We start from the raw sequence: 13,649 nt of genomic DNA, 5'->3' as shown, positions 1-13,649 counted from the left end.
ACTAGAGCATTAATCACCTTGCAAAAGAATGAAGCTATTTTTGTAGATTTGCTAAAGAAATTTGGCTTTTATTAATGTTTTCTGTAGAGGCAGTCAGTTTATTTGAAATGAAGTGTTTCATTCCACACTATTGGTTAATTTCAACTGTTTGCTGAATTTCAAATGCACACTTCATTCCCGAACGTATGGCATTATGCTGTAATAAAGAACAAAACACGAGATAATACAGTACTGGTACTGCTAGCATACTGAAAAGCTTATCAGCTTGGGGGCCTACATCTCTTGAATGACATAATGTAAGATCTCTTAACGCTATATACGTACGAACATACAGGCTTTCCACAAAATCGTTGTTGTGCGTGCCCAGTAATGCCTGTTTTCTAGTGCTCCCTGCAATTGCTAAAAATAATTCTAACAGGTTGTGGGAAAATGTTGTGAATGGTGGTTTGTAAAGTATTACTTCCAAACTAAATTTCATTTTACACAAGATGAATTAAGTTACGTGCAAGAAAGCGCTTTGAATTTCTTAAATCACAGAGCATTTTACTCTCATTTAAAGCTTAACACTTGGAGTGACAGTCACTTAGAAAAATTTTGAGCCCAGAAAACCAAACATTTATGTCAATATTCAACATTTTACTGGCACATTTGTGTGGTATATATTAAACTGTAACACACACACACACACACACACACACACACACACACACACACACACACACACACACACACACACAAAAAGGACCACTATTTTATGCAAAAGCTTAGCATTTCTTGTAACTGCACTATGTGTATTAATTTAAACCATTCACTTTTTGTGCTATTGGCTGACATCATGTGTCCTTTGCTCTGAGAATCTGGTATCAGTGGCACGTGAAATGACGTGACTTGCAAAAGTGCATTCTAAGCTCAATGTCAATGCTTTGATAGCTAACATGCTGTTTTGGTGTAATTTGAATATATACTTTCATAATACAAATATATGCAGCATACATGCTGCTGAATATTGCAGATCTTTACAAAACACATGGTTTTCTCTTTTTTACTATGAGGCTCGTTTTCTTAAGTGCCAGGAAGTTCTATGCTGGTGACCAAAACCTTAAGCATTTAAAAGATCAATGAGTTTTACAATTCAGAGGGTAAGTTTACTGTTACTTAATCACGGAAAGTGTTTTTTCACATGGTGAAAAAGTGGATATTTAGCTGGGAAAGATACTGGAATTTTTTTCCTTGTCTATATTTACAAGCCCAGCAACATCAAATGGGGGTTGTGAATTCAAGAATACATTCTGATACAATAAAAAATTAAAATTCACATTTACACTGATATAATGCACTTACAGAGTGCTGTATCAGCACTGAACAATGCTTTTAATAATTCACTTTTCAGTACGAAACTAAAAAGAAAAGTTTAGTTACCAGGGGCTCCCATGGGACTGGCTTGCAGAAAAGGAGGGTTTAATATTAGGAACACAGTTTCAGTGCTTTTTCTGTGTTTGGCTGAGATTTATATTCTGCCTTCAAAGCAGCCAGTGTAGAAAATAAACATAGGATATTGAAAATGATGATAGTATACAAAATGCTGTTGTTTTCAGTGCAGAACTCATCCATGCAAAGAGCAGTTTATTAATAACTGTCCTCAGATTTCACATCTTGCTGTGAAGTTAATTCTGATTTCTTAAACATTTGAGACTTTTGACAGTATTTTCTTGTGCTATCTGTAAGACAGCAAACTGTAGATAACTGTTTATTCTGATTTTATCAATGTAGGAGATTGGCATTGTGAAATAGCAATAAATTTATTTATTCTTGGTAATTTGTAAGGCTTGTATTTTTAGCATCGAAATATATCGTAGTGTATAGTAAATAAATTAAAAACAAGGATTCCAAGACTTGCCAAGTGGGAAAGTGCCGGTAGATAGGCACAATAAAAATACACACACACACACACACACACACACACACACACACACACACACACACACAAAAAAAAGTTCAAGCTTTCGCAACCGGCGCCTGCTTTGTCAGGAAAGAAGGAAGGAAAAGGAAAGATGAAAGGATGTGGGTTTTAAGGGAGAGGGTAAGGAGTCATTCCAATCCCAGGAGCGGAAAGACTTACCGTAGGGGGGCTCAGATAAGTGTCGAGGAAGGAAGTGATTCTGATCATGTTGTGTTCATAATTCATCTTTGTTTTTGTGTTGTTTATTTTTTGCTGAATTGTATGTACAGCATTTGCACAATTTATATCCTATCATTATTAAGGATTACTCTTCTACAAAAGTATAACATGCACATAATAGTATTGGTAAGTACTCATCAGTTTTTAAAGTAGTTTGTTATTATTTTTATATGAATGATTCAGTTCCATTTTGACAATCCATTTGTATTGAATATGACAATGTAATTCATCCTGATGATCGTAAAATACAATGTGCTTCCTGTTGCTTTTGTTGAGATATACAAATACTAGGAACTCAACTCTGCATCATTTTATGCACAGGGGTGTGTTTAAGGCACAAAGATATTGCATCCTGTAAAGCGAACTCACTAGTGCACGTTTAAAAGGCAGTGCGAGAAGGTAGTCAGTCAGCCAGCACGGGAACACACAGCTGTTCATGCTTGACTTTGCTTTGCTGTAAGTCATTTTTTTGTTTTGATCTGGGTAGGAACATAGTTCTGCACATAGCGCTTTCCACAGGTTATGCAAAACTGCACCTAAAAACCAATTTGTGAATTATACAGATGAGTTCTTCCATATTCTAGTCTCTGTGCTGCATTATTTATGATTTCTTTCACATTGATACGTAAATTAAACTTTACGAATGTGTTAAATTATGTCCAGTTGGTTTCCTCCTGAGCTGCTGTATTGTACAGCCCTGTAACTTTGGAATGAAAACAGTGTGAAAAATTTATTTACAAAACTTCCAGATTTAACACTTACCTTCAGTGAAATATTTTACTGTATCAAAACAGGCAATAGGTTGCTCATTTATACTGTCATCCGAACTGTTAATTATTTATATATAACTGGTAATTTGAGGGTTGTTCAAAAGAAAAGTTCCCTCTGTCTAATGAACCAAAGGATTCCTCAACCTTGGAATTTTTTGGCTGTGACAGGAGGCAGCCCTCCACTGTGTTAACAACTTTATCAGAGTTGAAGTGCTTGCCTTAGAGAATTATTGAGCCGACCACATGTGCGAAACTCACAGGTCAACATGTCCGGGATGTAGGGATCTCGGGTCACCACTCAAATGCCCCCAGCCTTCCCATAACTGGGATCTCCACTTCCTCACTGACTTGACAACCACACAGTCTCCCTTGTACAGTTGTCATCAGTGCTGAATGCATTTACATCTACATCCATACTCTGCAAGCCACCTGATAATGTGTGGCGGAGGGTACCTTGGGTACCTCTATCGGTTCTCCCTTTTATTCCAGTATCGTATTGTTCGTGGAAAGGATTGTCAGTATGCTTCCGAGTGGGCTCTAATCTCTCTGATCTTATCCTCATGGTCTCTTCGCGAGATATATGTAGGAGGGAGCAATATACCGCTTGACTCCTCGGTGAAGGTATGTTCTCGAAACTTCAACAAAAGCCCGTACCGAGCTACTGAGTGTCTCTCCTACGGAGTCTTACACTGGAGTTTATCTATCATCTCCGTAACACTTTTAGGATTACTAAATGATCCTGTAATGAAGCGCACTGCTCTCCGTTGGATCTTCTATCACTTCTATCAATCCTATCTGGTACGGATCCCACACTGCTGAGCAGTATTGAAGCAGTGGGCGAACAAGTGTACTGTAACCTACTTCCCTTGTTTTCGGATTGCATTTGCTTAGGATTCTTCCAATGAATCTGTCTGGCATCTGCTTTACTGACAATCAACATTATATGATCATTCCATTTTAAGTCACTCCTAATACGTACTCCCAGATAATTTTTGGAATTAAGTGCTTCCAGTTGCTGACCTGCTATATTGTAGCTAAATGATAAAGGATCTTTCTATGTATTCACAACACATTACACTTGTCTACATTGAGATTAAATTGCCATTCCCTGCACCATGTGTCAATTCGCTGCAGATCCTCGTGCATTTCAGTAAAATTTCTCATTATTACGACCCCTCAATATACTACAGCATCATCCGCACTAAGCCTCGGTGAATTTCCGATGTTATCAACAAAGTCATTTATGTATATTGTGAATAGCAACGGTCCTACGACACTCCCCTGCGGCACATCTGAAATCTGAAGTAAAGTTAAGACTTATCTCCATTGAGAATGACATGCTGTGTTCTGTTATCTAGGAACTCTTCAATCCAATCACACAATTGGTCTGATAGTCCATATGCTCTTACTTTGTTCATTAAACGACTGTGGGGAACTGTATCAAACGCCTTGCGGAAGTCAAGAAACATGGCATCTACCTGTGAACCCGTGTCTATGGCCCTCTGAGTCTTATGGACGAATAGTGCGAGTTGGGTTTCACATGATCGTCTTTTTAGAAACCCATGCTGATTCCTATAGAGTAGACTTCTAATCTCCAGAAAAGTCATTATACTCTAACATAATACGACGTTAGAGATATAGGTCTATAGGTCTGCACATCTGTTAGACATCCCTTCTTGAAAAAGGGGATGACCTGTGCCCTTTGGAACCCTACGCTCTTCTAGAGACCTACGGTACACTGCTGCAAGAAGGGGGCAAGTTCCTTCACATACTTTGTGTAAAATCAAACTGGTATCCCATCAGGTCCAGCGGATTTTCCTTTTTTTGAGCAATCTTAATTGTTTCTCTATCCCCCTGTCATCTATTTCGATATCTACCATTTTGTCATCTGTGCGACAATTTAGAGAAGGAATTACAGCACAGTCTTTCTCTGTGAAACAGCTTTGGAAAAAGACATTTAGTATTTCGGCCTTCAGTCTCTCATCCTCTGTTTCAGTACCATTTTGGTCACAGTGTCTGGACATTTTGTTTTAATCCATCTACCACTTTGACATAAGACCAAAATTTCTTAGGATTTTCTGCCAAGTCAGTACATAGAACTTTACTTTAGAATTCATTGAACGCCTCTCGCATAGCCCGCATCACACTACATTTCGCTTTGCGTAATTTCTGTTTGTCTGCAATGCTTTGGCTATGTTTGTTTGCTGTGAAGTTCCCTTTGCTTCCGCAGCAGTTTTCTAACTCGGTTGTTGTACCACGGTGGGTCTTTTCCATCTCTTATGATCTTGCTTGGCACATACTCATCTAACGCATGTTGTATGATGGTTTTGAGCTCTGTCCACTGATCCTCCATACTATCTGTATTTGAGACAAAACTTTTGTGTTGAGCCATCTGGTACTCTGTAATCTGCCTTTTGTCACTCTTGCTAAACAGAAAAATCTTCCTACCTTTTTTAATATTTCTATTTACGGCTGAAATCATCGATGCAGTAACTGCATTATGATCACTAATTCCCTGTTCTGCGTTAACTGTTTCAAATAGTTCATATCTGTTTGTCACGAGAAGGTCTAATATGTTATCGCCACAAGTCGGTTATCTGCTTAACTGCTCAAGGTAGTTTTCAGATAAAGCACTTAAGAAGTTTCACTGAATTCTTTGTCCCTGCCACCTGTTATGAACGTTTGAGTCTCCCAGTCTATATCCGGCAAATTAAAATCTCCACCCATTTGTCCCATTTAACTCCTTTTGCAGTCAGAATGAATCCATGAACTTCACTCATCAAATTTTTCAATGTGAATGGCACAATGTCCTCACGCCCGTTGCCGTGTCAAATGAATGGAACACGACTGTGTGCTCCCCTCATGGCACGTGTCCACCAATATGCATGACCACACTGGACACTAGATTCTCTCACTACGATATCTCAAAACAGCATATCCAAATTTCGAACTGTTCGGCTTTTAAGACATTTCATAACTTTTCATTTGAACACTCCTTTGTCAGCGCCAATTGTGTTCTATTCATAACTTCGTATTAGCCTCCCCCCCCCCCCCCCCCTTCTATGATGATAATGATACCTGAAACTTAGTAGCTGTTAAAAATATATGTTACAGACGTATCATGCTCATCCACAACCTGACAGTAGTGGCAAAGGGGACTGAAGTGGGCAAGGAGATTGGCAACCCCGTGTTGTACACAGAGCACGAGGTGGAACCACGTGAGGCGGCACCACAGTACACAGAGCGGCAATCGAAGACTGCGCGTGCGCTGTCGAGACTGCGAGCGAGGGTACTGTTCAGAGAGACACTGTACAGATTGGAACCACGTACGGCGGTACTGCAAGTTTTGTTAAGGCGGAGAGTGAAACAGCCCCCATTGCCGATGCGTCGCACATTGCTGCGTGCAGCGTCTCTGCCCTGGCCGCCACTGCGTGCGGAGTTGCAGCATATAGCGGAAATGCCCCCAGATGAGAGGCGTGTAGCCGTACTCAGTGTATCGATTCTGCGCGTGGCAGCACGGATTGCACGAGGACAGCTGCCACCGGCATTGCGTGGGGCGGGACAGCGAGTATCGGCACCTGGAGCATAGCCCTTGATACCTGTGTGTTATGGGTGACAGGTGAAGTGGTAAGTAGATACCTGGAAACTCATTACTTGACAGTAAAAGGGCTCACATCTACTGAAATAGAAGCAAATTTCGTATATTGTGAGGCTATTTACCATATTTGAAGCAGTAAATGCTTTATGAACCAACTGTGAATAATTAAATGTCAAATAAAATTGTAGGCACTCTTCCTCTTCATGTAGCATTCAAATGCTATCTGAATTACATTAGTCAAAAGCTCTAATACAAAGCTGTTTCTATTTTGGAGCCGTGACACTTTTCATAGGTAACTTTTGTTCTAAAAGGTTACTAATCATGAATTTTGTGAAGCAGTGTACGCAAAAATTGTGATGGGAGCAAGAGGATATGTGAGCAGTGGATGATAAGTACCAATGACAGAGCTGCACAGGTGTGTTTCTTAGCAATGAAGTTAAGTAATTATCAGTCCCATACATAACTATAACAGGGAATTTTGGACTGTGTTCATAAAAATTATCATAATTCATAAAATTCACAAAATGCCCTCCCTCCTAAAAAAAGTGGCACTCTATATAGCTGAAATAATTAAGTAGCTGCTTGAACTGTAGCTGTGCTATTTGCCAACTCTATCACTGTCATCTTCCAACATAATTATGAAAAGGATAGGTTGCTACTCACCATGTGGAGGAAATGTTGCAGACAGGCACAACAGACTGCTATACATTTGAGTTTTCAGCCTAAAGGTCTTCTCCTAAAGTAGAACGCACGCACACACACACACACACACACACACACACACACACACACACACACACACACACACTACTGTAGCCACTGAGGCCACATTGTATACAGAAACAGTGCCTGTTGTGAGAAGCAATATGTGGATGGTGGGGGTAAGGAGAGGACATGCAATTCGGGAGCTGTTTTTGCTGACTTCTTGGGTCAACATTTTTCTTTCAGTATCTAATCTTGAATAAATTTTTATATTGTGGCATATGTTGTATATACAAGTGTTAAATGTGGAACAAACAAAGACTCAGAAAAACAGCTGGAACTGGCAGACACACACTAATATCATAGCTCCCAATGTCCGCCTCGGTAGCTGAGTGGTCAGCACGACAGACTGTCAATCCAAAGGGCTCGGGTTCGATTCCTGGCTGGGTCGGAGATTTTCTCCACTCAGGGACTGGGTGTTGTGTTGTCCAAATCATCATCATTTCATCCCCATCGACACGCAAGTCGCCGAAGTGGTGTCAAATCGAAAGACTTGCACCAGGCGAACGGTCTACCCGATAGGAGGCCCTCGTCACAAGACATTTCACTTCATATCTACCATGACAGGTGAACCAGGAACAGGAATGTTTCCAATTGTATGTAACATGCATTATTCCAAAATCAAGATCTTACTCATGGAAGCATAAAAATTAAAAGCAATATTTTTATTTTTTTAATTTTACGCATGTGTATCTACTCTCTCACTTTGAATTCACGGCATCCGTTAGTTGCAACACAATACCTTGCTATTTGTGCTTCCTTATCTAAATCTGTATATGTACTCAACAAACCACTGTATTGTGTATGGGTAGGGTACCCCGTACCTGTAATAGTCATTTCCTTTCATATTCTACTCACAAATGGGATGAGGGGAAAAGCCACTGTCTATATGCTTCCATAGGAGCCTTAATTTCTCTTAGCTTTGTGGCAGTTGGGTGAAACGTGTGTTGGTGGAAGTAGAATCATTCCACAGCCAGCTTAAATGTTGTCTCTAAGTTTGTGTTCCATGAAAATAATGTTAATCCCCCCTCCATGGATTCTCATTTAAGTTGACAAGTATCTCCACAATTCTAGCAACCTGTCTCTGAATTGCTTCAATGTCTTCCTTAAATCAGACCTGGTGGGACTCCCAAACACTCGAACACCACTCAAACAATACTCAAGAATGGGTTGCATTAGTGTTCTACATATGGTCTATCTTATAAAAGGTGCATTTTCCTAGAAGTCCACCAATAAACCATAGCTGACCATTTGCCGTCCCTGTGTGACCATTCTGTTTCATATTACTTTGCAGTGTTATACTGAGATATTTGAGGTAACTATGTCAAGCAGCTCACTGCTAATGCTGTTGTTGAATGTTAAAGTACTGTTTTCCCTACTCACCCACTTTAACTTGCAGATATTAAGAGCCACAAAGAATATACCAGCACACTCGTGTGTTCTGATGCCTATAGTACTTGAGAATGGCGATTTTTGACCTTACAGGCCAATTGTGTACAAACGAGTACAGCAGCCACATTTCTACCCTTCAGCAAATTCATTGCTTTGGTAACCTATTTTAAGATAATGATCACTTAACAGAGGAGGCTTGAGTTGCAGGCTGTTAAACATTCAAGCTCTAGGACAAAAAGGTGGTCCTTCTGAAACAGAGCACGCGCGCGCGCGCGTTTGCGCGCCCAGTCACTGTTTCTAAGCAATGGAGTAGCAGCTATCCTTTTCATATTATTATTTCATTCTGGATTTTTCATTGTCTGTCATTTAAGGGTCACCTGTCAGGTGCAGCTAATGAGTCTGTACAATAGTGATAGTGTGGAAACTTCAGTTGTTAGCATAGTGACTGAAGCACAAATACAATCAATAAATTCCACATAGATGGTAGCACAGTTCATAGTAGTATGAGATGGTTATAAATAATAAAGATGTTATGCAATTAAGTGAACATGAACAGAAGCATCATCTGGTAGTATTTCATAAAAACTTTTCCCTTCTTCACACAGGTTTCAGCATGTGGCGAATGGTTCTGGAGTCACTGTGGCAGCAGAAGTACCATCTGGCACACAGTCCCTGTTATCCCACTGTGATGGTGTTAAGATTTTGTGCCACCGCTGGAATCAGTATGGCATAAGAGTGACATTAACAAGTGATGGCTAAACTGACTGACTTTTCCAAGGGAAAACACTGACTGATTTGCTATTTAAGCATGGATTTCACATAAGGTTCAGTACTTGGTACGTTCCTGTTATTAACCTTTAAAAGTTCTGCATCATGAGCATTATAGAGCTTTCCAAAACCTACTATGCAGTGCATACTACTCCTGGCACACTCAACTACACCAGACAAATCAAAGTTAATAGCTCTCTGTGAAAATACAATATACAATAAGCTGGTGTTCTTCTGTTGGTGACAAAAGCAGTACTGCTTTGGTGAGAGACTACAACTGGTAAAGGTTGATTAGTTCTTTCACTCCTTGGGCTACAGTGGTGAGGTGTATAATGGATGCAGCCTCTGAAGGCGACCTCTCACTGCAGTGATGTAACTCACCACAGAAGTTCACCACCTCCACTGAGACTCTGTGAGCATACATTCTGAGAGAGACGTAGATGATGGATGACAGAGGTTTGAGGCTTGGATCTAGTTTATAATAATTATGTGCCTATTGCTATTTTGTCATAAGGTTAATACCATAAATGACCTCCATCTGTATAAAGAGACATGTAATTTTCTGCTTTTTATTATGCATTCATCTTCAGTATCATTTGTGAAGTTTAAATGTGTTATTGACAATGAGTTTTTTAAGGCAAATAAGTAATTGTAAGTTCAGTGTAAAACAAAAATTATGTAGCTTTTGGAAAATAATATTATTTGTGTGCTAAAATGATCTCATAAATTTACTTCTGACCCACAGACTACCTCATAAGAGATAGTGTACTGAGGCATTAGTGACCTTCATTAACACATGGGAACCGACACAGCTATATATACAGGATAGTCACAAATAATTAAGAAAAAAAACTTCATTACATTGTGCAAGCCCCAACTTATCTAATATTGAAATTTAGTACGTCAATCAGGCCAATGTGTGAGAAAATTCAGGTGGCATGACACAAAATTTTGTCAGTTGTTTTAATAGAGTAGGCGATAGTGCACAAGATTGCGGAGCCTTTGGCTCAGGTTCGATCCTTACTACTCAATGTACAGTTAGTCTATGCGCTCTCGTTTTGTTCTTAGGATCAAATAAAGAGCATGTATGGTGACACTGCCTATGGCAAGTGACTTGAATATGTGTGCATAATGGTGTGATTGCCTTACTTCAATGCTAATTGACTCCGAAATGCCATGACACGCCAGATTTTTGTTTTGAATATTTCTCAGCACAACATACTCATTTCTGACCAATCTATATATGTCATATGTAGGAAGAGGAAAATCTCGTGGCAAAAACACAAAACCAGCAATTTTTACGAAATATAACAAATTTTGTGATTTTAGGATATTAAAAAATGAGTAAATCTGATGACAGTTTACTAATTTTGGAAACTGATGGTTATTGAAAGTTGAAATTGCATTTTCACTTATTTTTTCCTCATAGCTGAGGTTTATGTATATGCTGAGGTGACAAGTCATGGGATACTTCTTAATATTACCAGACCTGCTTAAGACCAGCATAGTGAATCATCTCAATGTGGAATGAATTCAGCAGGTCATTGAAAGTGCCCTGCAGAAATATTGAGCCATGCTCCAGTATATCTGTCTATAACTGTAGAAGTGTAGCTGGTGCATGATTTTGTGCCTGAACTTACCTGTCAGTTAAGTCCCATAAATGTTTGATGGGATTCGTGTCAATCTGGGTGGCCAAATCATTCCCTTGAACTGTCCATAATGTACTTCAAACCAATTGCGTAGAATTGTGGCCCGGTGACATGGCGCATTGTCATCCATAAAAATTTCATCGTTGTTTGAAAACGTGAAGTCCATAAATGGCTCAAATGGTCACAAAGTAACTGAACATTACCATATCCAGTCAATCTTCAGTTCAGATGACTTAGTACATTCCATATAAACACAGTCCACAACACTATGGAGCCACCTGCAGCCTTAGTGAAAACATGAGTTCATAGCTTTCTGGGGTCTGCACCAAACTCTAACTCTACCATCAGCTCTTACCTACGTAGATTTCTGCAGCTCTTTCACAGTGTTGCTTGTTTATCACTGACAACTATATGCAAACACTGCTGCCCTTTGATGCTGGGGATTTCAGAATCTTGAATTCCCTAACAAGCTCCAAAATGGAATGTCCCACGAGTCTAGCTGCAACTACCATTGTGTGTTCCAAGTCTGTCAGTTCCCATCGTGTCACCCTACTCAAGTTGGAAACCTCTTCATGTGAACCGCATGAGTACAAATGGCGCTGCCCTTTTATACCTCGTGTACTTAACTACCACCATTTGTATATGATCATATTGCTATCTCCTGCCTTTTGTCAACTCACTGTAATCTTAAAATAACAGTTCATTTCCCAGGTAACAAACTGCTATTTGATGTGAATAATACCTTCATTGGCAAAGGCTACCATGAATTCTGCAAAAAATACACTGAATTTGGCTATAAAATATACATTTTTTCCTGTCTTTAGCCACAAACCAATGTACCTTGGGTGGCAGAGGGAACTTTCAGTATTAGCTGTATTGTCATATTGCATTTGTGTATTAAGTAGCAAATGGCTGTCTATATGCCTGTTTAAGCACCCTAATGTCTCAACTCATTCCCGTGATTTGGTACATATAACAAATTGTTGCACAGTCTTCTTTAAATAAGTGATCTTTCAGATTACTCTCAGGATTTTGCAAGAACTAGGTTTCACTTGAGCTGTACTAACCTCTTACAGTCCTAGCGGTACATCTGTGAATTCTTTAGAGGTCTGCTGGCATATCTAATTGATAAGGGCTCAAAACTCCAGAACAGAACTCTTGAGTTGATGTAAGTATTGTATTTATGAAAACGTTTGTTTCCAGGTCCTCTGCAGTTTTCCAGAAGTCTTCGAACAAATCTCTTCCATTACCCTACCTAAGACAGATTTTCTTTGGTGTTTGTCCAGTTTTATGTTGCTTTTCCGTATGAACCCTAAATATTTAGACACACTACATACTACAGACGGTAGTTGCTAATTCTGCGGTATGATATTGTCCAAAAAGAAATGCACAAATGAGGGTCAAAGGGAAGGAAAGGAACTATGACATGTTCCTCAGGAAGCTGAAAAAATAAATAAAAAATGTACATGCTTTCCGAACAAAATAAGTTTTTCAAACAAAGCAAAGAATTGAAATGTGAGTACCAGTAAGGAAACGAATGAAATAGTGCTTAGAGTCCCAATATGAAACAAAATAAATATCACTCAAAAAGCAACTTTCTCAGGGCAGAAAGCAGACAAGACTTCTGAAACAGGGAGAACCAGGCATGTAAACTACTGTATATTTTGTTTGTATGGCTTAGATTGTGTTCTTGTAATTTTAATATCATTCATTATTGTGAGGCATAAATGAAAAGTAAGTATTGTCTTGAAAAAGGCTCATCAAAATAATTGTTAATCAGAATTTATTTTTACAAGAAAGAGCATTTCTTAAAATACTTCTTTACAGAGTTGTCACCATAGTGCAGAAAATTGTAGTGGGAAGCCAACTTTCATGTCCTGTTTGTAGCAGGATGCCACCAATGAAGATACCCTCTGCTGAACACCGTTTCTTTGTGTCGTCATAGTAAAAGCAGCTTGCTCCAAAATTGTGCTTTGAACAAGTGGTAGTCACAAGTTAAAGAATGGGATTGTATAGCAGGTGATTGAACTGCTCCCAAGTGAATTCTTGAATAAGACTTCGAGTGACACCGGCAGAATGGAGATTTTGTATTCCCATGAATCTACACAATGCCCTTGTAACGTAGCAGATTATTAAGAGTTTTTCGTCTTGTATTGAAAGTGTAGCTTGCTGTGGAGTTGGGAGGAGAGCAGATGTTTGGTTCTCACACTTGCACAGGTGACACTGGCTATTGGGCCGAGCGAGCAGTATACTTGCTTAATGCTGCATGCAATATGTTACGCATACTCTATAAATCTGTAGTACTATTAAGTGGTAATCTATCTTTTTCATACTTCGTATACCAAATTCTATGGATAACTCAATCATAATGTTAAAATTAGAAATCAATAACTTCAATTTTTTGGAGATACAAATTTTTACCTAAAACGCATAATAATGGTGCTGCCATTGTGAAACTAGATTAGGGTCTGAAACTACAACCAAGAGGATAGGTTCCCATAATCTGACTTCCTGGAATTTTTAGTTTCATT

At 39.2% G+C, this 13,649-nt stretch overlaps 1 protein-coding gene across 1 annotated transcript in view; it reads left to right on the top strand.

Annotated features, from left to right (window-relative positions):
• Positions 1 to 10,187, top strand: part of LOC126291417 (replication protein A 70 kDa DNA-binding subunit-like) — a 45,841-nt gene extending 35,654 nt beyond the window's left edge. The window contains exons 4-5 of the mRNA XM_049984913.1: positions 6,064 to 6,576; positions 9,307 to 10,187. Of these exons, the coding sequence (XP_049840870.1) occupies positions 6,064 to 6,538 (475 nt within the window). The 3' untranslated portion in view covers positions 6,539 to 6,576; positions 9,307 to 10,187. The remainder of the gene's footprint in view (positions 1 to 6,063; positions 6,577 to 9,306) is intronic.
• The last annotated feature ends 3,462 nt before the right edge of the window (positions 10,188 to 13,649 follow it).

Source organism: Schistocerca gregaria, chromosome 9, assembly GCF_023897955.1.
Source record: "Schistocerca gregaria isolate iqSchGreg1 chromosome 9, iqSchGreg1.2, whole genome shotgun sequence".
Taxonomy (NCBI): Eukaryota; Metazoa; Arthropoda; class Insecta; order Orthoptera; family Acrididae; genus Schistocerca; species Schistocerca gregaria.
This window is presented reverse-complemented; position numbering and strand designations above follow the sequence as displayed.